This window comes from Phalacrocorax carbo, chromosome 6, assembly GCF_963921805.1.
Source record: "Phalacrocorax carbo chromosome 6, bPhaCar2.1, whole genome shotgun sequence".
NCBI lineage: Eukaryota > Metazoa > Chordata > Aves > Suliformes > Phalacrocoracidae > Phalacrocorax > Phalacrocorax carbo.
Genome location: NC_087518.1, coordinates 18,140,825 through 18,163,432, shown reverse-complemented (window position 1 = coordinate 18,163,432; position 22,608 = coordinate 18,140,825). Strand labels below are relative to the sequence as shown.

The window sequence follows — 22,608 nt, the reverse complement described above, 5'->3', positions numbered from 1 at the left end:
CTCAAGCAATTGTTTTTCACATGTTGCACAAGGGAGCAGATTAAATCCATTGGTGGGATTTAATCACCTCTGCACAAATACCATCCAGGGTCTGAGTTGCTCTTTGTCAGATATGCCAGACACCACCTGGGACTTGGGTGAGACAGACCCTTCTCCAGGTGTCAGTTGTGCTGGGCCCTCACCTGCTCACTATGGTTTGAGAACAGAGGTGAACTCCCACTGCCTGAAATACCCTGGAAGCTCTTTGCTTGTTACCTGTAGCCAGCACACACCTCAGCAATGAGCCTAATACAGCCCATGCCAGTCATTTGGCAACTCTAAGATGTTTAAACATTCTAAAACTAACTCAGCAGCACCAAAGGTGGGAGACATGCAACCTTCCTAGTTAGTACTCAGACCACACGCTGAATACTATATCTCTGGAAAACACAGGCAATCACAGTCATTATCCACACTTATGAATAAAATATTCCTTTTATTTTAGCAAAGTAACAAAGCTTATTTACAGATACAATAACTGTACATTCCAACTGAAAAACAGATTGCGCTCAAAATCGTTAAAGAAAGTCACACACAGTCTGCTAGGAACACAAAAAGCCTCAAACCTCCCAACACCTTCAACTCCCATCTTCTCTCAAGAAATCAGTTCATTTTGTTCTGAATGATTTTTTGCTGATTCTCAAGACATTCCTTCAGCTTGTCTTCAGTGAGTGTCAATCTCTGCTCCAGGATGGAAACCGTCTGCAAAACAAAATGAAAGCTGCTGTTGAGCCACTCATAAAGAGAAGCTACTCACTGTACTCTCAGTGGGTAATAAAATGCCAAATCCACAGGATTTTTTTGAGGTATTTCAGGGCTGTAACTCCAGTATCAGCATTTTAGCAGGGCTGAGCCCCACACAACTTCAGAAAGGAGCAATGGAGGCTGGCAGGCATGGAGCTCTCCTGCAGACAGCACCAAGCACCCATTTCAGCACTCAATGCTTTCAAATTAGGGTCTGCATTTCCTTTCATGGACAGGTTCCGTCCTTCCACATTCGTGAGCCACCAGACACTGGAGAGCCACCAGACACTCTTCTGCTAACAAGAGACAGAATTTTTCAACAGTTTTGTCCAGTTTTAGCTTTGATCTTGCCTCTCTGCTTCGACCCTTTCCTCCCTTCTCTGCCATTGGTTTGCTGTAATTAAAACAAGCAAAACTGGCTGGACAAGCACTAAGACAAGCAAGAAAACCCTCCCAGCACAAGGCAGAACAAGAGGCAGTGGAGGGCAACTGAAACCCGAAGTGGCAATATCTACCTCAGCATAATGCCTAAATACTTTTGTGTAATCCAGTTAGCCTACAAAGGATTGTTGTATCTCCTCAAGCTGACATCATCATGTACAGGATGCACAGAAGAACATTTTAACCACGTGGCAATAAAAGCCTCTGCTGAAAACCTGTTATTGATCGCTCCAAGGTAGTCAAGGGACCTAGCTATGCAGAACTGCTTTCAGCTTCCAAAGACACCGGAATGCCTGATAATAAGCGGTGATGATCTAATGCTTTAATATCCATAAACTTATCAACAACAATCAATAGATTAACATTTTGAGCATTTGTACTACATAAATAACATCCCCCGTTAAAAACAAAGGATGTTCAGAACCTTGGACTTCAATAAAGTAATTCAAATAAACTTGGACAACCGCTGTTTGTATAGAAGATATACATAGAAAGCCTTTTAATAGCACGTTTCATAAGCACATCTCTAAGTGCCTGACAAAAGAAAGCAGGTCTCATTATCCCCATTTTACAGCTGGGGAAACTAAAGCACAAAGAGAGGAAATAGCTTGGCTAAGGCCACTCAAGTGACTAGAAAAAGAAAAGAAGAGAAAACAGATGTAGTAAAACACCACCAAGCACTATGGCAAGGCCATCTTACAAGACAGCGTATCAACAAAGTCAGAAAGGGCATCACGGCATTTGTCATAATGCACCCTTTTTCCCCTCCCCGGTCATAGTTCATATTTCTACTACACATGCACCGCTGACCTGCAACAAGGCAGAATAGCTAACTCCTGCTGCCTAACACAATGTTGCTGCGACTGTAGAAAGCGTCACCTGAAGGAAAAAAAACCTGCATTACTTAAATATTCCCCTGGGCTACAGCAATAGCTTTAAGTAAGTTTTTTCCTCCTCTATTGCCACCCCTTTGGGGCACAAGAGCTGCAGTACACAGAGAACCAGAAGAAAAGTTGTGGAGCCAGGAGGTAATATCCCAGGTGCCCCAGAGCCAGCATGAACACTCCCATCTATTCAAAAGGAGAGAGGATTTAATCTTTTTTGTATCCAGCCACACTGTTGCCCAGTGGCTGTCTTACAGAGGTCAGGAGTAAAGCTGCTCAGGGCAGAACACAGCAGGCTGAATGTCTATGAAGGGTTTACAGTAAAGATCTTACCCTGCAAGCAACAAGATAGAGAATGAAAAGCAGTAGGGATCCTGGCTTTTCCATTTAAAAAAGATGAACTAGTAATTCAAGACTCTGTTAAAAAAAGGAGGGGTGAAACATTGCATCAAATTTCCTTTAGAGAGATAATCAACTAAATTCACATCCTGGTCACACCACCCCACTAGAAGCAAAGCCCCAGATTACTTGTGGTTCCTGCATCCCATGATTTACTGCCACCATGATCCTGCTGATACGTGCAGCACCATGAGACTAAGCCCAAATAAAGCAGCTTTCAGAAAGTGTTGAATTTGTGAAAAAGCCGAAAGGAAAATGTTTATTGGAATGGAAATTGCATGTAAGTATAAGCAGAAAGCTGGTAGTGAGTATTTTTTGGAAACTAAAAGTGGAAAAGTGGCAGTCAGAAATGAAATCCAGGAAGTCCAGAGCAGGAACTGAATGACTACAGTCCATTTAGATTTGAATATATGATGCCCAAAATACACAGGGCACCTGACATCCTAGGAAGGTAAGGGAAAGCGCAAATACCACCCAGCTGCTATTACTGCTATATTGTAACTTACACATAAAAGAAAGTTCCTTTATGAGCAGCTAACAGAGTTTCACAATATTTCCATGTTGCTATTTATAAAGCAAGTCCTTGTTGGTAGGCAAATTAAGCTGCATCCATTCAACTGCTGCAAGTTTTTGCTACTGCTTTTCAGAAGATAATAAACCAACAATTAAGCCAAGAAGGAAAACACCGTTAGCCAGATTCAGTGAGGGTTCATTGAAACCAGGTTTGCACTCGAGCCCTTTCTCTGTGGCAGGATCCCGGCTTCCTGTTGTGTCAGGAACACAGTAAATGTCTCCATTACGCACCAGGGAGTTAAATGCTGGATGATTTATTAAAGCCTTGGCTCAAATCGGCAGAAGAATAACAGCTTAGGCTTAAGTAAGAAGAAAGATCAACCTATTTATTTAAGGAGTGTTTCTGACATTACAATAATATACTGAGCATTACTATAGACCCCAGAGCAAAACATGGAAGTTCTCACACAAAAGAAAACGTACTTAAATCACTTCTACCAACACTTCCTGCAACATTTCTCTTCATTCCCCTTCACAGACTTAACCTAGAAAAAAACCTGCTCTTCTCTTTGAAAACACTAATATAAACTATGTAGAAAAAAAGGAAGTTGCATCCTATTTACTTTAAGTTCTGGGGAATATTCAGCTCCATTCTCACCCAGGACACCTAAACTGAAGCACTTGGACATCATGCATGCTTACATGATGACAAGCCCCCCTATGATATTCCTCGACGTTACTTTTACTCTCTCAAAACAAATAACAGTAGCGATTTGTGATGCTGTTCCAAGCACTGGCCCTGCAACAGTACCAGATTTCAACAGTGTCTGTTCTGTACTCCATGTTAAGCATTTCCCTGTCTGATTAAGTAGCAGAGACAGTTTAAGAATCACTAGCCTCAGGGTTGAGGCTTCTGCAGCAGCCCTAGAGGGGCAATCAGTCCTGCCTCTTTTGAGGACTACAGATAAGGGGAATCAGGTGCTAACTGAATGCCAACAGAAACCACTTCCACAACTCCCAAAGGAAACCTGAACAGCAGAGTCCAGAGCAAGCACAGGCCCTCAGCAACCCTCTAGAGCAATGGTGAGTCCCTGCAGTAGCCAGGAGAGATCGATCCCCCTAGACAGATAGCTGCTCATTAACTAAAGCAGTACTTTACCTGGAGCTGGGGGAGAAGCAGGCAAGAACACAGGAATGACGGAATAACGTTAGGCTCACTCTGCTGAAGGATGGCTGCCCTGTGTACAAAAAGGGGCAACTCTTGCCCTGCAAGCAGCACACCTGTTTTTCAGTATGCCACTCACACCAGCTTTGATCAAGTTAGCACACATAATAGCATGGGGTACAGTTATGCCCAGGGTATTCAGCCCCCAGAGCTGGAAGACAGGGAAGGATCGCAGAATAAACCCCCCATAATCCAGGAGGAAGCACTTCACGACCTGCTGCACCACCAGGACCCTCACAAGTCTATGGGTCCAGATGGGATGCACCTGAGAGTACTGAGGGAGCTGGCAGAGGAGCTCGCCAAGCCACTCTCCATCATTTATCAGCAATGCTGGTTAACAGGGGAGGTCCCAGATGACTGGAGGCTTGCTGATGTGAAGCCCACCTACAAGGGCCGGAAGGAAGATCCAGGGAACTACAGGCCTGTCAGCCTGACCTCAGTAGCCGGGAAGGTTATGCAGCACTTCATCTTGAGTGCACTCACCAGGGATGTGCAGGACAACCAGGGCATCAGGCCCAGCCAGCAGGGGTTCATGAAAGGTAGGTCCTGCCTGACCAACCTGATCTGCTATGACCAGAAGACCTGCCTAGTGGATGAGGGAAAGGCTGTGGATGTTGTCTACATGAACTTCAGTAAGGTCTTTGACACTGTCTCCCACAGCATCCTCCTAGAGAAACTGGCAGCTCATGGCTTAGACAGGTGTTCTCTTTGCTGGGTGAAAAACTGGCAGGATGGCTGACCCCAGAGAGTTGTGGTGAATGGAGCTAAATCCAGTTGGCAGCCAGTCACGAGCAGAGTTCCTCAGGGCTCAGTGTTGGGGCCAGTCTTGTTTAATATCTTTATCAATAATGTGGATGAGGGGACTGAGTGCACCCTCAGTAAGTCTGCAGGTGACACCAAGTTGGGTGGGATTGTTGATCTGCTTGAGGGTAGGAAGGCTGTGCAGAGGGATCAGGACAGGCTGGATCAATGGGCCAAGGCCAATTGCATGAGATTCAACAAGGCTCAGTGTTGGGTCCTGCACTTGTGTCACAACAACCCCAGGCAATACTACAGGCTTGAGGAAGAGTGGCTGGAGAGCTGCCCAGCAGAAAAGGACCTGGGGGTGCTGGTTGTCAGCTGCCTGAACATGAGCTGGCAGTGTGCTCAGGCGGCCAAGAAGGCCAATGGCATCCTGGCTTGTATCAGCAATAGTGTGGCCAACAGGAGCAGGGCAGTGATAGTGCCCCTGTACTCAGCACTGGTGAGGCCGCAGCTCGAGTACTGTGTTCAGTTTTGGGCCCCCCTCTACAGGAAGGGCACCGAGGGGCTGGAGCATGTCCAGAGAAGGACAATGAAGTTGGTGAAGGGTCTGGAGAACAAGTCTTATGAGGAGCGGCTGAGGGAGCTGGGGTTGTTTAGCCTGGAGAAGAGGAGGCTGAGGGGAGACCTTATCACTCTCTGCAACTACCTGAAAGGAGGTTGTGGTGAGGTGGGTGTTGGTCTCTTCTCCCAAGTGACAAGTGATAGAACAAGAGGAATTGGTCACAAGTTGCATCAGGGAAGGTTTAGATTGGACATTAGGAAAAATTTCTTCACCAAAAGGGTGGCCAAGCTTTGGAACATGCTGCTCAGGGAAGTGGTTGAATTACCATCTCAGAAGGTATTTAAAAGATATGCAGATGTGGTGCTCAGGGACATGGTTTAGTGGTGGACCTAATGATCTTAGAGGTCTTTTTCAACCTAAATGATTCTATGATTCTACTCCTGTCATCATTTCATAACAAAATCCCTGTCTCTGTTGATCTTGAAGGAGGCAATAGTAGTTTCCTAGCTTTACTTAAATAAAAAGATTCTTAAAAGTTTGCTTCACAAGTTTTTCTAAGAATATGCTAAAAACTATTTTGCAGGGTACTAACATAGCCCAAGAATAAACCCGTTACTTCTATCTCTTCAGATTAACATGTCAGGCAGGAAAGATCAATTTATGAAGACAGCATTTTCTTTTCAATTTATCAAAAATTGCACCTGCAAAAGAACACACAACAAATGTAGAAGTTTATAACTTTCCATGCATTCAGTTTCCCCACTCAGTGTGCTGGTAGAGACTTAGGGATGCCTTTCAAGAGGTACAATGAAGACTATAGCAGAATGCAACTTGTCAAGTTTGACCTGGAGTTGCAGGCTTAAGAGCTCTGCCCTCTGTAATAAGCAAGACCAACACTGGTTGGTTTTTGAAGAGCTAGATGCCCTGCTATGACTTCTTATGGTTTTTTCTAAAAACGGTCATTTCAGAGCTGATTTCAGTCCCAAATATAGCCAAGAAGTACAGCAAGTAAACTGCATCAAAAATGCTGCCTCCTTGGCAAGTGCTTCAAGTGGGTTCAGAGGTACCTATATACCTTTAGGGCATAAACTCATGACACCTGGACCACAAACTGCTGCACATCATTGTGGAGACCTGTTGGCACTATACTGGAAAGTAAAAACAGTATTGCAAGAAAGGAGTACTGTTGCCAACCTTGAAACACACCAGTGAAAGTGAGTGATATTGGCAAGAAGAGACCCCAGTTATTGTATGCACATCACTAAAATGGTATCTCCAACACCCACTATACAGTCCTGAGCATATACGCAGTCCTACACAGAGACAGGAATTAGCATATACCCAGGTAAATCAAGCTTTGGAGCCCTTTCTCTAAACTAATGCAACAAGTGAAATCGACTACAACAGGAAGGGTTTGCACAGGGTAACACTACCTACCTTTTACAGGAAAAAAAAAAATTAACTCCTTCTACCAACAACAGTTTAAAATACCAAACTTCAGCTGCAAGGTTAAAAGGCTTATGGGAGAACTTGTGCAGCAAAAGTCACTATGTGGTTCAAGCATGGGCCTGTCTAGTCAGAAGCAGCTGTTCCTCCTATCGTACTAAGTTTTGTCCTGACTTGCTGTCAGCCTCCTTTCGATCTCAGCAACTGCATCTAGCGAAACTCAGAGCAGACCCCTGCTATTAGTAAGCATGCTTTAGGAAAGCTAGGCTGCCCTTCTCGTGTGCAAGTTATATCTTAACACAGTTTTGAGATGGGACCCAAAACAGCTACCAACTTTCAGTATGCTCTAAAGCATTTTCAGCAAAAGCTGGCAGTTTAGACTGAAGAAGTAAGCCTCATATCTGAGAGTATAACAAGGTATAAAGCCTTCACAGTTATTAACACTTTATGGAGCAAACAAATGCACGCAACACTCTTTGCATGCTGGGACTAACTTTACTCTAGAGGTCAAAGCCTTAATCTCAGAGATCAAACACACAATTAAGGTGGTGGTTTTTTTTTTTTAATGTGAAATGATTTCTAAAGAAATGATAGCTCCTCATCTGCTCAGACTAAAACAAGATCTGCTACCCCAGAGATATTTTAAATAAGTTCTGTAGCTCCTCACCATCTCAGTTGCTTTGAATGTAAATCCTAAGGTGGATTCTCACAAAGTCCATTTGCATAGAATATTTCACACCAGGCTTATGTATGGATAGTGTATTAATTATTTCAGAATGAAGATAGCTCATACATGAATCTTCCCCTTAATCATTCTTTAATGCAACTTCATGAATTTTCCTGAGTTTACTTTGTAACATGCTTCAAATTCCACAAGCTTATATATTTGTTACTACAAAATGTTTAGCTCCAGTGTGGCTAGACAGGAACATACTGGTCAGTGCTGCTGTACAGCTGTGGGTCAGGAAGCCCCACAAGCCACCTCAACACAGTTTTTGCTCATTCATTCTATGTCACTGCTTGGTCATGTGGATTAGGAATATGTGACTATGCCTGCAGAAGTACAAATGCTAGCACTAACCTGGGCTCATCAGGATCCCTATGTAGAGCTCCAGATGTGCTCAAGAAGCCATGTGGCTAAATATCGTTCATGTATGTTCTCTAGTGCAGGGCACTAGAGCTCATAGTCCCACCAGCTCTCTTCAGCCACCAGACACATGCAACCTATAATACTTGAGAAGTAAAGAACTTTTTATATTTAGCAGTCCAAAGCACTACAAGAAGGAAGTGGAGTGGGTAATTATAAAATTCAAACCCAGTATTGCTCACCTAACCTCTTCTTATTATTACTGTGAGGGTGGTAAGATATTGGAACAGGTTGCCCAGGGAACCTGTGGATGCCACCTCCCTGGAAGTCTTCAAGGACAGGCTGGATAGGGCTTTGAGCAACCTGGTCCTGTGGAAGGTGTCCCTGCCCATGACAGGGGTTTGGAACTAGATGATCTTTAAGGTCCCTTTCAAACCAAACCATTCTAGTAGTATCATCTGCCATCTCTCCTTCCACCTCCCAGCACACTCCACTTTCTGCAGATGCTTGACTCACAGTTAACCAACCCTTTAACTAAATTATAGGAGCAACTTTGGTCTACTGCATGAGTCTACTCATGCAATAGGCAAACTACAGTAACAATGAGTTATCAATCACAGTACTCATTGTGCTTTTTACAGTAGAAAAGCCATACAAGAGCTCCTGAAAAATTCTAGTATCATCCACTTTGCCAGACCACGCAGAACGGTCAGTACCAGTATCATAGTGACCAAAGGGGCCCTGGAGAACAGAAAAGGATGTCCTTTGTTAATGCAATACAGTCAATCTTAGCCACAAAGATGAGCCACAGGTTCTGCCAGTTTCTTCCACAGAGTGTGGGGACACAAGGCACACAAGCCATCTGTAACTGAGCCTTTCCATTTACAGCCCTCTTACTAAAAATGTTTCATCACACATTGCTGCTGCTTCAAGTCTTGACAGTTGATCAGCCAAAGCTAAACTGACAGCACATGCATAGAATTCTGCAAGTTTCTGGAAGGGAATGGCTGCAAGCTTTTGCACAGGTATGGGCAGCATCCTTGCTGCAGAGCTCCTAGTCCTCTGGAGCTACACCAGCACAGCAAAGGGAGTCAGGAGACTTCAAGTTTCACCACACAGTATGAAAAATCAGCAAGTTATGATGAGCTACAAGAAAATATCCAAGCATGTACCATGAGAACAACTGCACAACATAGAGACTAGATGTCTCCCCCAACCACAAAGACGTCTCATATCCTTCCCCTGCCTATCTCAGAAAGTATGCAAATCACTCAGCTAAATTAACCTGGCTGCTGGTACTCGATAGCTGAATAACAATTTCTATTAATCTTCAAGGTCTGCTTGTGAAAACAAATTCTGGGAGGTGTTTAGTATTCATCCCCACTGAAGGATAATAGAAGGTGAAGGTCCCATGGGCCTCCACGGAGATGATCAGCACTTTTGAGAAGCCAGCCTTTAGACAGTGTCCTGCTAATATAGCAATATCCCTAGGACTGTGTTTAATTTAGGCAGTCTTAGGAAGAAGAAAAATGTATTTGCATTGAGACTTAGAGATTTTGTAAGAAGCATATTTTGTAAGTGAATTTTAGAAAGTAGCTCTGATGATATTATAAAGAGGACTGGCAACAACCAGGGTACTTAATTTGTTTGGTGTGAGAGATCAAAGCTACCACACCTCCGAGAGATTGTTTTGACTCATGAGAAATAGGCTCTATGTCCTTTAAATTAAGATTTTAAAACCAAGCTCATCTGGCTTTTCACAGATTTTTCAGATGGGAACTTTATTAGTGTTTTGGATTCCAAATAATTTCTTTTGGAATAAAAATTGCTTGCAGTTTTTCCTCCTATGTGTTAGGTCTGCTAGTGTCTGAGTATTCAGGTTGTGAGAGCAACACAGAAACCAAAACATTTGCACACGGCAGAGGTAGCAGCATTTATGGCATATCCCCCCCTGCCAAATCTTTGACTTGTAACTACTTGAAGTCATAAAAGCAATTATTTCACTAAATCAGTTGCTTAATCTACATTCAACACCTCTCAGAAGAGAGGGGCCACATTCATTCCTTACCAACACACAGGGTTTGAAGACCACATCTCAAAGAAAAAATAGAGTAACAAATTTAATTTTACTTGTTTTCGTTACAAGCATTGCACACAAACATTTTCAGTTTTAATTAAAAAGCAACTCACTTGTGTCTAAGTCTTTTTTTATGCTAAAGAATTTAATTAAAAAAATTCTTCTCCTCCCTCCCTCTGCAATCTTTTCTGGAGTGAAATAATCCTTTAATCTCACATAAACTAGGTCGTCCTTCAGTTCAGGCTTGGATTATTTTACAGATTTATCAAGTCTTCTCCATTTCACTGTGTTGTTTTCTCCCAGCTGCAATGCAAGATTAATTTGGGGAAATATATAAAGCTGTTTCCTGTGGGTAGATTATCATAGCTATTTATGAATTTTTATGCTAACCTGATTCTGAACTCTTTGTTTGGAGCAGACGCCTTCCTTCCCACATAAAACAGGCAGATTTTGCCTCAGTGCCCACCAGTGCTACAGACTGACAGAGCGAACATGGCAGCTGCAGGTGTTTGGAGTAAGGGCAAGAGTGTACAATGTCTTTGAAAATGATCATTGCAAATGCAAGTGTTCCACTGCAGCCAAGATGGTTACTCCCAGATGATCTTTCAGAAGTGCAGTTCAGCTGCAAGTGCAGAAAATGTGTTTGAACCAACTCAACCCTTGATATCTGCTCCATTTTTGTTTCACCCAAAACACACCTTTCTGTTCCAGGAAGTTATCCAAGAGATAAAAATCAGGTTGTTCTCCCCTTAAACTTTAATATTCAGCCAACCTCTTCATATAGGCACTAAGAAACTGAGATCTAGCCTTCAATAAAAAAAATTTATAAACATTTGCATTTTCCTCCTTTTCACATCTTTGAAGTGCCAGTAAAGAATAGGATTTTAAAACATTGAGACATGGACAAGATACTAAGCTGCAGAAAATGGAGGAGCAAATCATCTATATCATACATTTATTAAACTCATCTTCTTCATTCCTTTGCCAGATTTGAATTGTCTGCTTTCCTACAAAGGGGCACCAAGGTATCTTTAATCTAAAAGTACTGTAAACACCAGCTTATGTCTGGGTCTCAACTTCACTCCATCCTTCAAGGCATCAGAATTATTAAGCATGTGCTACTCTTCTAAAAAAGGCAGTCAAACATTAACTTCTTTATTTGCATGTGAAGTATGGCCAAACAAACAGTGTTTAGAAAAAAATATGAAGACCCTGTCAGGTCACATTAGACCAATTTCTTTCAAGTGAAACAAAAGATGTTCTGGTGAGGAGGAAGAGGAGGGTTTCATTGAATCTAAAACCAGTTTAAAGAAAATTTTCAAAACCTTAAAGAATAAAATCGTTGCATGAAATCAACAAAAAGATGAAGCTTTGTCAATCTGAGGGGGCCATATCTATCTGCTATAGCAGTTACTGCTAGATGGGGTATACAATAGCCACTAGTTTCCTCTGATCCATCTTTCTCTGATAAGAACTGAAGTGCCTAACTGAAGGAGCAAGGCTGCTGAAGCGTATCCTGCTGCATGGGGCACATGCCTCTAGAGCCTCAGTGCTTCTACTGTAACTGGTGTCTGGCAGGAAGAGTCCTCTTAATAGAATAAAAATAATGCCACTGTCTCCAATCACATGACATCCCGTTTCATTTGGAAATCTATTGTTAACAGAGGAAAGGTACTGATAATTGGTGAGTGGCAGATGATGTTGCTTCAAGTGTGCAGCTCAGAACAAAGCTGTGCACTGGCAAGAGATGACAGCCTTCAGCTGATGTCTTACTATTACTTCTTTCAGCAGAAATTGAAAGTATTTTCTCTCCTTTCCACTTTTACAGGATACCAGGTTTAGCATGATAAACTTTGAAATGCTAGCTACAGAAAAAATATTAGTAAAATAAATTAGGTTTATATTTGCATAATTTCCCAAAGTAGTTATCACAACTTCAAGTTTCCCCCACCGGGACATTACACCATGTTAACACAGTGTTGGAAACGACAAGAACAAAGAACACAGGAACTCAAGGTGCCACATCAGAAATATACTCAAGCTCCCATGGAGTTAAATTATAAATTCCTGAAAAACCCATGGATGGCTATACAATAGACAGTTTCTAGAAATATTATGGGGTCTCTGTCCTATCCCATCAATTGCGCAGGCCCTGCTTATGCCATTAGTGTTCTCTTTAAGCAAGCAACGCTCAGGAATTATGAACCAATGATTTATAATAAAGCACCAGAAACATCCTTAGCCCTTCAAGAAGGGAAAAATACTGACACCTGTTGTGCTATTTATGAACGCTTTTTGTTCCATTTTTGAAGTAGTGGTGTCCTCCTTACATGAAAAGAAGTCAGCAGGCCCAAAGTTGCCATATAAAACACATAACATTGGTTTGAATCTGCTACACGCAGTGGCAGCACCCAGTTGTGCTTTGGCAGAAATGGCTAGGAAAGACAACCAACCCAATGCCGCCAGCGGCTGTTTCCATTTCACTTGGATCTCTGCTAGCAATCAGCATGCCATGGCTCCTCCCTGTCAACATCTAATTGTACAAGAGAGGTAACAGTGGCTGTACTGGAGCTGCATTCCTTTCTCTGTTACAGGCCGTCAGCACTGGAATAAACAAAGTTCAGCTATGCAGGCAAATGCCCTTCAGAGTTACCTTCCATGGCTCTGCCTTGCTACCTGCCTGCATCCCTCCTCTTTGAGGAACCATCTCTCTTACTCTAGGAATGAGGACTTCTTCCAGGCTCATTTGCTTAAGTTTGTTTGGTGTTGGTTTGTTTCACTGCTAAATATCAAAACCTTGGCATGAAAATGAAGAATTATGAAACCATTTCAACAGTGTGACAGGAACGTCTACTTGTACAAATGCATTAAAATGGTGTTAATCCAAAATACAACATACAAAGATTAGAACCAATGGGAAATTAAATACTTCAAGGATGGCAAAAAAGCTACAAAAAAAAGGTAAAGGTCTGCTGAATGCAGAGTTACTCAAGACAGCTTTTGGGTTTTTTTAACTATAATTTCAGGCCTATTTCCAATTTTATCCTATAACTTACTAATTTATTCCTCCCCCACTGATCTCAATTTCTTTTTCTGTTAAGTTTAAAACAACATTTGGAATTCTCTATGGTTGCACAATATCTTCAAAAGATATGTTTGCATCGCTTATATCTAGTTTAAATCACACACATACTGTTTACTGCATACTGGTTTTTTTGCCTCCTCTAAACACCTATGAAGTTGAAAAGGAGCCACTACACATCCATCGTCAGAAGTGTGGATCTGATTTATGTAATGAAAGATAATGATCACATTCCAAACTTACTAGGGAGACATAAAAACAGTAGTAAAATACTTTGTGTATACGCTGGGTTGCATTTTACTCATAAGCATGAGGACATAATGTCATACAAGATTCCTCCCCATGCCTCCAGTGTTCAGCATTTTAGGGATCACAAGAAAAGTACTTTCTTGCATTTCTGCCAAATGAACTTCACTACGTTTTGGTTTTCACCCTACACTATTTTAGACTGTCTGTAGTCCTGGAGTGTTTTTAATCCCTAAATCAGCCCTACTTCAATCCCCTGATGGGCCCTCCAACACATCATCTTACACTTTTTGACAAATACTTCAAGAGCAGAGTGTTAACTCAGACTAATAATCAGTATGTTCAAAGACCTGCTTGTTCTTCCTCAGAAGCACCACTCAAACTCACAGAAAAACCCTCCCACAGATTCTTCCATCCTATGACCATGGTGATCTCTTGTAGATGAGACCAATGTTAACTCTCCCATGCTTTCTCCCTGCTTCTCACATACGTCAAAAAGCCACAATGAAGTTCAGCCCCAGACAACGTTCAGAAATAGTATTTCTTCACAGGAGCAATGAGCAGCTATTTAGTTAAAAAACAGCTCTATCCCCAAATTCTTATTAAGTAATCATCTACTATGATGATCACCATTAAGAGTTGGTACTGTTAAAGCATTGCTTAGTGACTCTGAGGAGGAACTGTATGTTAATTATTTAGCAAGGGATTAGTTGTTTGCTAGCTGCAGGTGAAAAGCATGTTTTGGAGACAAGGCACAGAAGGGCCCAGACTTGATGGGAGGAGAATACTGCAGAAATTAGACTATAGGTGAATATTGGGTGGGGGAAAGGAGAGGGATCTGAACAGAGTTTACCTATAGACTGCAGTATAATGGAGGAGGCAAGAGAGACAGAGATTATTCACCAGAACAGAGTCCTACTGCCAACCACTCCTTTAGGCATCACCTTAGATAAAGCTTGGCTAATAGCACAGGGTACCAGAGCAGGCTCAAGTAACACTCTGCTACACTGCAGCATGAAGGAATTAGGGGAAAGTAAGGCCTGAGCTGGAGGTCAAGTGAGGGATCTGATAGAGATAAACTGACAAGAAGATAAAGACAAGTTTATCAAAAACACTACTAAAAAGTTAAGGGTTTGAACTAGCCACACTTTTATTCTATGAAACTATTGCAGAATATTCTCAGTTCTTACAGTCATAGGTACCTTATTCATTGCAAAATTAAAGAGCAAATCATACCTGAGTCAGAACATCCAGCTGTCCCATAATATGCTCCAAGGTATTTGCCAGACTGGTCTCCTCCTCTTGCTGTGCATGGTTCCTACCAGAATCCTGAGGTTTTGTTTTCTTAAGATGAACACCACAATCCATTTCTGATTGCTAGAAAAATAAACAGACAATCTGCCATTGTGATGCAAACAACTGGAGAAGGATTGCTGTTTCATAGAGGCTAAACAGTAAAGAACAGTTTATGTTGGGGCCATCTATGCTATTAAAAACGGACAAAAGAGAACAGGAATTGTTTGTTCTTGCCACAGCTGGAAAAGGAAAAGCTGCTACAGGCTTCTCTGTCTTTACCAGGTGGCGGGGTGTTTTTTTTGTTGTTTTCAGGGGGTGGAGGGGGGCTGTTCATTTTTAAACCTTCATCAGGAAAGGCAAACCTTAGATAACAATCCTGAAGCAATCCTGCAAGGTTCAAGTTTTGTATGTGCAAAGAGCTTTGGCATGCTCATGTGGCACACAGGAATAGACTGTACAGGTAAATGGACACTTATGGGAGCCACATGGAAGTACTACATCCAAATTCTAAGAATTAAGTCAGCTACCCTGAGAGAAATCCAATTATTCCACTCCAACAGTGCAGTAAAAACCTCTCTCCATGTTTGGTAGTTGTAAGAAGGCAAGGATGCAGTACTGTAGTTAAGTTCAGCAAAAGCAAGACATTCCAATACACATTAAAACAGACAGTTTTGATTTAGTCACTTCAATTTTGTTTATATCTTGAACTGGTTTTCCCTACACAATGAGGTTAAGAACAAGTTTACTTTGAAGTTTCAATTTCAACTCTTTTAGTTATGCAAGCTTGAATATTTCACTCAGAATAAATTAAGTTTTAAAAGTACAAATAGATCTTTACTGTAGAACTTATTCTTCTTTCCTTCTCTTTCAACATGGTATCTTTCTTCTAGAACAAACACTATTTGCATTATTTATCTGCATTACTGCCAACAGAAGTTCATCTAACCAAATAAGGTAGCCAACTGATTAAGCAATTGCAGACTTAAGTTTCTCAATTTACACTAACAGACGAGATTTTAATCTGAAGCCAAGATCGCAGCACTCAAAACAGTTCTCCATGGCCCAATGCCTGGTACAGTTCCATCCCATGCACTTATTACTCACATAAATGACTGAAGTTTGCAAATCAACAAAGCAGCAAGGAATTCTGACGGATTGAAAAACAGTCTCTAAGTTCTCCCACATGTACTTTTTCTAAGCAAGAAACTAAGAGTTTTTTCCATCACTTCTCTCATACGCACTATTACAAATGCATTTCTCATTTACCTGTTCATCTCTATTTTTGATGCCAGGTGTACACAGATGTGCAACTAAGCTGCAACAAGACGTTAGACCAGCTCACATGACTTTAAACCCAAAACTGTTGTTTAGTGCATTATTAAGATATATATACACAGATATATGTATACACACATATACCCACATTTTTTAATATTTAAAATTATATGTATATATATATAAATATATATATAAAAAAACTTGTGCTGCTGGGAGACACTGATTTAGGCCACAGAAATGCTCCTGAGGCTGAAGTCCAGCCCAACAGTTAGGCAAAAATAAGCAATAAGCAGCGCAAAGAACAGAAGCATGACTACACAGGGAAGGGGGAGGTGGGGCAGGGAGAGAAGAGGCCACAGCACTAGTAGGCTTATGACAGGAGAATGGCTTGCTGCTGTCCACTAACTGCTGGCAAGGACTGACCATTCTTCCAGACCCTGCCAACTAAGGTATCCTCATACAGTCAAGCATCACAAGACCAGTTTTACATAAGGAGCAGGAAAATAAATGAAAGGTTTAAAGGATGCACATAACAACTGCTCCACAGGGATCATCATGCTACACCACAAGCTTGGGATGCAGCTGGGTATCAGGTGGTACCAGCCACGCCAGCCTCCGCTAATTTGCTTCCTCCCACTTGCTTGGATAATTTGGATTATCTACAGGCTCTAGGCCAACACAGCCCATGCTCTGGGTCACACTGCACAGCCCCAGCATGGGAGCCACACTCCAACTACTTCTGTGCTCAGGCAGCCCAAGAGCCACACGTTGCTCACCAATACATTGATTTAATCAACTAAAATATGCTCTTGCAGAGATGAGATAAAGCCAGCCTTACTAAGCTGCTATTTGCTGTTTAAACTTAAAAGTAAAAACAAGAAAGCCAAAACACTGCTTTTCAATGGGTTATTAGCATTAAAAAGCATGTTTTATTGTTATTTTAAGGCTGACTATCATATTTTGATGATGTCACTTTAGGCCAGTCAATCATGGCACAGCAGAAATTTGAGTGAGCCAACACTGCATACAACCTGCACTTAAAAACCCCAAATGATGATGAGCTATCCACTTGAAAAGCCATTAGAACAAGCTGACTCACAGAAGCAGAAAAATGACTGTACCGACATATTTTCTTTATCTTTATAGCATATGTCAGAGAGCTTTTCATAAAAAGCTGCTGGGATATTCTCATTGCTGCAGTCCACAAAGTTTAAGAGTCTGGCATATTTGCAAGGGCAATATTACATAGATGTTCTCACACCTGATGCTTTAGGGGTCAGATGTCAAGTTGAAGCAGCAGCTGCTTGTCACTGATGCTACATTCTGCTGATCACCTCACAGGCTACATACCACCCCCATGAAAATCCAAGCAAGCCACCTCCATGAAGCCTGTGCGGGCTCCTGAAGGCACTCTGAATGGTGGCAATACTCCCAGGAACAGAAGTATATCTAAATTTAAAAAACAGAAGCATGACAATATGGCATACTGCCCCACTTCAACCACAACTACTTGAAAGGTTGCTTACAGCCCATCATCATCAAGAAGATAACATGTAGCTCATGCCTGCAGCCATGAAGTTCTGAGTTAATTCATCTATCTAAACTAGGGACACATTCAGCCAGCAAATAAAAAAAGAAACCCTATGTGAATGCGTCATGGAGAGTGATTTCCAAAAGGGAGGTTCTCAACTGACCAAGATCTTTGAATACTCAGTTCTAGGAACAAGCACATCCTACCTGGCCTACCCTGCCATAGCAGGTGCAAAAAACCAAAATATCCAACACCCACACCTACAGACAGCAGTTTGAATCACTGCCCACAGTCAGGCAGAGAAGCTTAAGTCAGTTTGCTCTAGCTTCTTACTCATTCCACCCACACTGATGGCATCAAGCTGCAATATGAAGTCTGGGTCCCATCCAAGTAGGCTTCTCAAAGTGGGGCCCTATCTATGGCATTCAATAAGGGTTAAGCCTGGATTTGCCCAATGCAGGCATGTCCAGCGCAAGGTGGAGCTCACTGAAAATGCCTGCAAGCTCTCAGCTAGCCACACAGAAATAGTGCAAGCTGCAAATGAAGCCCATGAGGTACAGAACAGCAGAAGGACATGAGCAAAGCGTCAGCTGATGGCCAACCCAGCCAAGGTGAACATGCACACTGCTGCATCTCAAAGGCACAGCACTTTCCTTTTCACATGCAAATGCAGAGCATTTGCATCCATCTGGATCAGATTAACTAGACTAATTTCAATTCACTTTTTTTGAAGAGGCTGAGGAACCCAAGTAGGTATATTTGTATTGACACTACCCAAACCACGTCCCTCTGCTACCACCTGACAGAAAGCCTTGTGAACAGAGGGTAACAGCAATACCATGGCCTTCCTACCTTGGCATCAAAAAGAAAAACAGGGTGAGTCTTTTTAATTCTTTTGGATTTTTTAATGCCAAAAACTTTTTTTTTTTTTAATACAGTCAAGGAAAGCTTCGCCTGCTAAGAAAACACAACTGGGACTTCACAGGGTCAATGCTGGGGCATTTTACAAGTGTCCTAAATCCAAATGGGCACTGAGAATTGTGTTTTATGTTAATTTTAGAAAGCTGCCAAACATTTTGATGAGCTCAAACACCCTTCATTAAAAAAAAAAACTAGAAAGACTGCAATGCTGAGAGGGACAGGTTGTCTTCCATAAGCACTCACCTGGACTTCCGTCATAGTTCAAATACAGCAGTGACACCAGTTGAAGCTGCGTTACAAAGGCAATAAGGCTGCATCTACTGAACCCTTATTACAGATTCCAAATTTGACAGTGGTAAGCATCATTGTGGGGTCCTTCAGGGGAAGCTTTGCCTTTTACATTTTAACAAAAGATGGGAACATTGAGGAAAAACTTTTCCTTAACAGCCAGACTACAACTTGTACTTATCACTAACTTAGTGGCCAGTACATTTGAAAGAAAATGTGCACTCAACATGAAGAGCTGGATTACTTTAGCTTTTTCAAATTTTTTAAAAGAGGATTAAGTTATCCCTGCTACTCTCCATAAGAATGAACAAGAAACCCCTCAGAGACCAAACTACAGCCATCCTTCTCCCAATAGCAATCTATATCATGTGGTGAGCCAGCCACTAGTGATTTTAAAAAACATTGCAGATTTATAGAAAGAGCCCTGAAATATGCACTGGCTTCATGACGGTCTCAGTACTGATAAGCATCACTATTACAGGGAGACACACTCATGCTCTCATTTCACTCACCTGCAAGGTAAAGCACCAGATGAATGCTGGGGGACATGCAGCAGAAACAATGACACTGCTGCAGAGGTTTAATCTATTTTAGTCAAGAGTTCAAGTGTGCCATTTATTCACACAACTGAACAAATGTATTTGCTATTAAATATCTTATTACAACATCTGCTTATTAAGCACTGGGACTATAGCAAGAAGCAGCTGAACATTAAAGGAAGAATAGATGAGCAGTTTCAGAATACAATACAGCTCTCAGTGACAAAGGGAAAACAGAAGTGATTTATTTATAGCAACCACTTAAAGACAGCACAGTGCAACTACTCGGGGGAAGGGGAAATTAATCAGCCTTCATTCCGCAGGTCTCTTATAGAGCCTCTTATGAAAATTCTTCTGGCTAAACAGCATTCTGGCCAGCTATTATAGTGCCGATTAAGGTGTGGGGGGCAAGTATTAAGTACACAACACATGTACATCCATAGTAAAACTGCAAGAGACATTTAAAAAATGCCATTTTGCTTTCTGAATGGTGAAATTAAGATATATTGACAGGGTAACTACCTACCTGAATCTTATACCTACTAATAAAAAGTAGGATTCTTATAATTCAGTCCAGAGGAAATATTTATTTTCCCTTCTATTCTGCCCTCTCCTCTGTAAGGGAGAAACTGAGTGGTACAAGGGGGATAGGTTCAGGTCTACCTTTAAGTCCCTTTAAATCAATTTCCACAGTATATCTACTGCTTTGGGTTTGTTTGTTAAAGATAATACGATGTTATCAAGAATTAATTTTCAAGTATCTAGAAAGATGGCATTCCCTTTAAGCAACACATACATCCAATGTATTCAATTCAAAACAGACATCCAGTGTAGTAAAATTCACTAAGTGCAATTAAATACACTATCTTAACTGAAAAAAATTCCCCTAGAAACAGGGGAGCAGAAAACTCCCAAAGGTGGATGTACACTGTTTATTCAGACTCCAATTCTACTAATCCAAATGAGACAAATACCATTAAAGTCTTCAATTTCAAGGCCTTATTTTCACCACAGGTAAAGTGATATTTCAGATGTGTTCCCAGAGAGCAACAGTGACATCCAGTGGAAGCATATTAGCTTCAAGGTAAGCTCCACAGGAAGGTCAGATAGAATACACCACGCTAGATTGGAGGACTCATTAAAAACTGCAAGGTTACCTCATTTCTCCCTGCTATGTACAGAATATCACTGACTGAACACAGCTCTCTAAGCACAAGCACATTTCTCTAGACTGGAAAAGCACCCCCTCTTCAAGGCAGCACGGAAATTTCTGGAGCAATCACATTCTTCATGACTTGCATTACTCCATATCAGGTCATTATCCAGACCACCACAGGGTAACAACCAGAATTGCAACACAAGTTTAATTAGTTCTGTGAAAGAATTAATAGGACTGTTCATCCCTGCTCACCTCTTATTTCAGGATTCAAGTTGTGATAACATGGGGATTTGGGAGGGAAGGGGAGAAAAAGAGAAGATAGGTAAAAAGAACACATTACTTCCCCTTCATTTTTGTTCGGATTTTTGCTTCACACCAAAAGGTAAGTTGAGTTAGATAAGCAAGTGGCCAGAAATTATTTAGACAAAACCCTTCTCCCTATTGGTGCTACTATAAATACAAGTTAAAACATTAAAACTTGGCACCTCTACAGTAATAGCCATGTTTTGCCATAGACAAATAAATAATAAGTCTGTGATAACCCTAAGATATAGAGTTAATAGGTAATCTAAATCCCTTTAAATCCCAACGCACCCTTGTGCCAAAGCCTAAGTGAACCACTGGCAGAGGCAGGCAGATAGAGTAAGGTTTGTGTAATTTAAGTGAAGCAGCATCACACCATCCAGCTCTGCTGACCAAGTTGCCAGAAAGGAAAGAAACACTGGTAACAACTCATGGCCAGCTACAGTATTCAAAACATGCATGAAACCAGCTTATCCACACACAGAAGACTGCACCTGGACTGAAATTTGCACTTGCTTACAGAAATACTAGAATCCTATCTCTGCAAGTGATGCTGTTCCGCAATCTTCAGCCAAGAGCAGGTCCTCACCCTGCTCCTGCCTGCCAGAAGGGAAAAGCTGTTCCCCTCCTGTGTTCCAGTGACCTTGTTCTTCTGGTTCACTGTCTGTTTGTCTGCTTAACCTACACTTTGTAAGTGTCACTTTTAAACCAAGACACATTAGTATCATGGTTTCTGAAGTAATTTCAGCTAATAAGCACCTACATGGCCTGCTAAAAGCAGCAGAGCTACATGCTGTCCATGGTTCTCAGTTGGCTTATATGAGCACCGCTGTATATACGATGGCATCAACTGGTTGTGTGCCAGCTGAGATCAGGCTCATGGTTTTTTGTGCTATGTGATCTTTGCTTTTTACAAAAAATTCAAGGAAAGTAGATCCCTGCACTGATTTCTAATAGATGAATGTATCTGGCACTGGAAGGAATAGAAATCACAGTTCCTGATAAGATCTGGCAAAGGGGATGGCCACAACCCAAAACCAGTAAGGAATGTACCTCTAATAAAGCTAGGGTTTCTAAATGACTAGCAATTAATGCAATACTACATTAATTCAGTCTTACTAAGGAAAGATACTAAAATAATAGGAACTAATTTTCAATAGTGAGCTCCTTTCCAATTTGAGTTACATTTTAAATAGCTAAAAAACCCTCTACAGATGCTGAAGAATAATGGGAAAGTTTTGCACGTATTACATTTCCAAAAGCACAAATGGCATTTCTGTGATGAGTGAAAATGGGAAACAGTGATGCCAGACACGGAAAGACCAGTGAAAGAGTACATGGACAGGTGAAACAATCACTACCAGCTGTTCAAAAAGATAAAGCAGGTCTGTATTTATTGAGAAGGAATAGCTAAGGGTAGCCTTCAACATTTTAGATTTGTCTTTTCCTGCTTCACATAGTCATTTTACCTCCCTTAACCAATTCTCCCCTCTCATCAGTCCTAGTGTTCTCTCAGGAGATATGAAGAGGTCTTCCAGAACTTCGGATGGAATAATTAAGCTTTGTTGTACAGGCAATGCTCAGCTGGCTATCCCAACACTGCTCCAGGAGGATAACAGCACCAAAAAAAATCTCAGAGGAACAGTTCTGAGTGGAAATAAGCCACAACAGGAACTAAAAGGTAAATATGAGAACCATTGGTAAAAAGTTTCACCAAGAATTAAACTACTGTTCTCTGGACCCACTTAAGATCACTCTTGGGAAAAGCACCCAGGGAAAAGCAGCCAAACACTGAAACAAAGTG

The 22,608-nt window shown here is 41.5% G+C and overlaps 1 protein-coding gene across 2 annotated transcripts in view; it reads right to left on the bottom strand.

Moving 5' to 3' along the window:
- Positions 1-455: 455 nt before the first annotated feature.
- POC1A (POC1 centriolar protein A) overlaps positions 456-22,608 on the bottom strand; it is a 79,208-nt gene continuing 57,055 nt past the window's right edge. For both annotated transcript variants that reach the window (XM_064453992.1, XM_064453993.1), the window contains 2 exons: positions 14,726-14,866; positions 456-741 (listed from right to left, as the gene is read on the bottom strand). In XM_064453992.1, the coding sequence (XP_064310062.1) occupies positions 643-741; positions 14,726-14,866 (240 nt within the window). In that variant the 3' untranslated portion in view covers positions 456-642. The remainder of the gene's footprint in view (positions 742-14,725; positions 14,867-22,608) is intronic.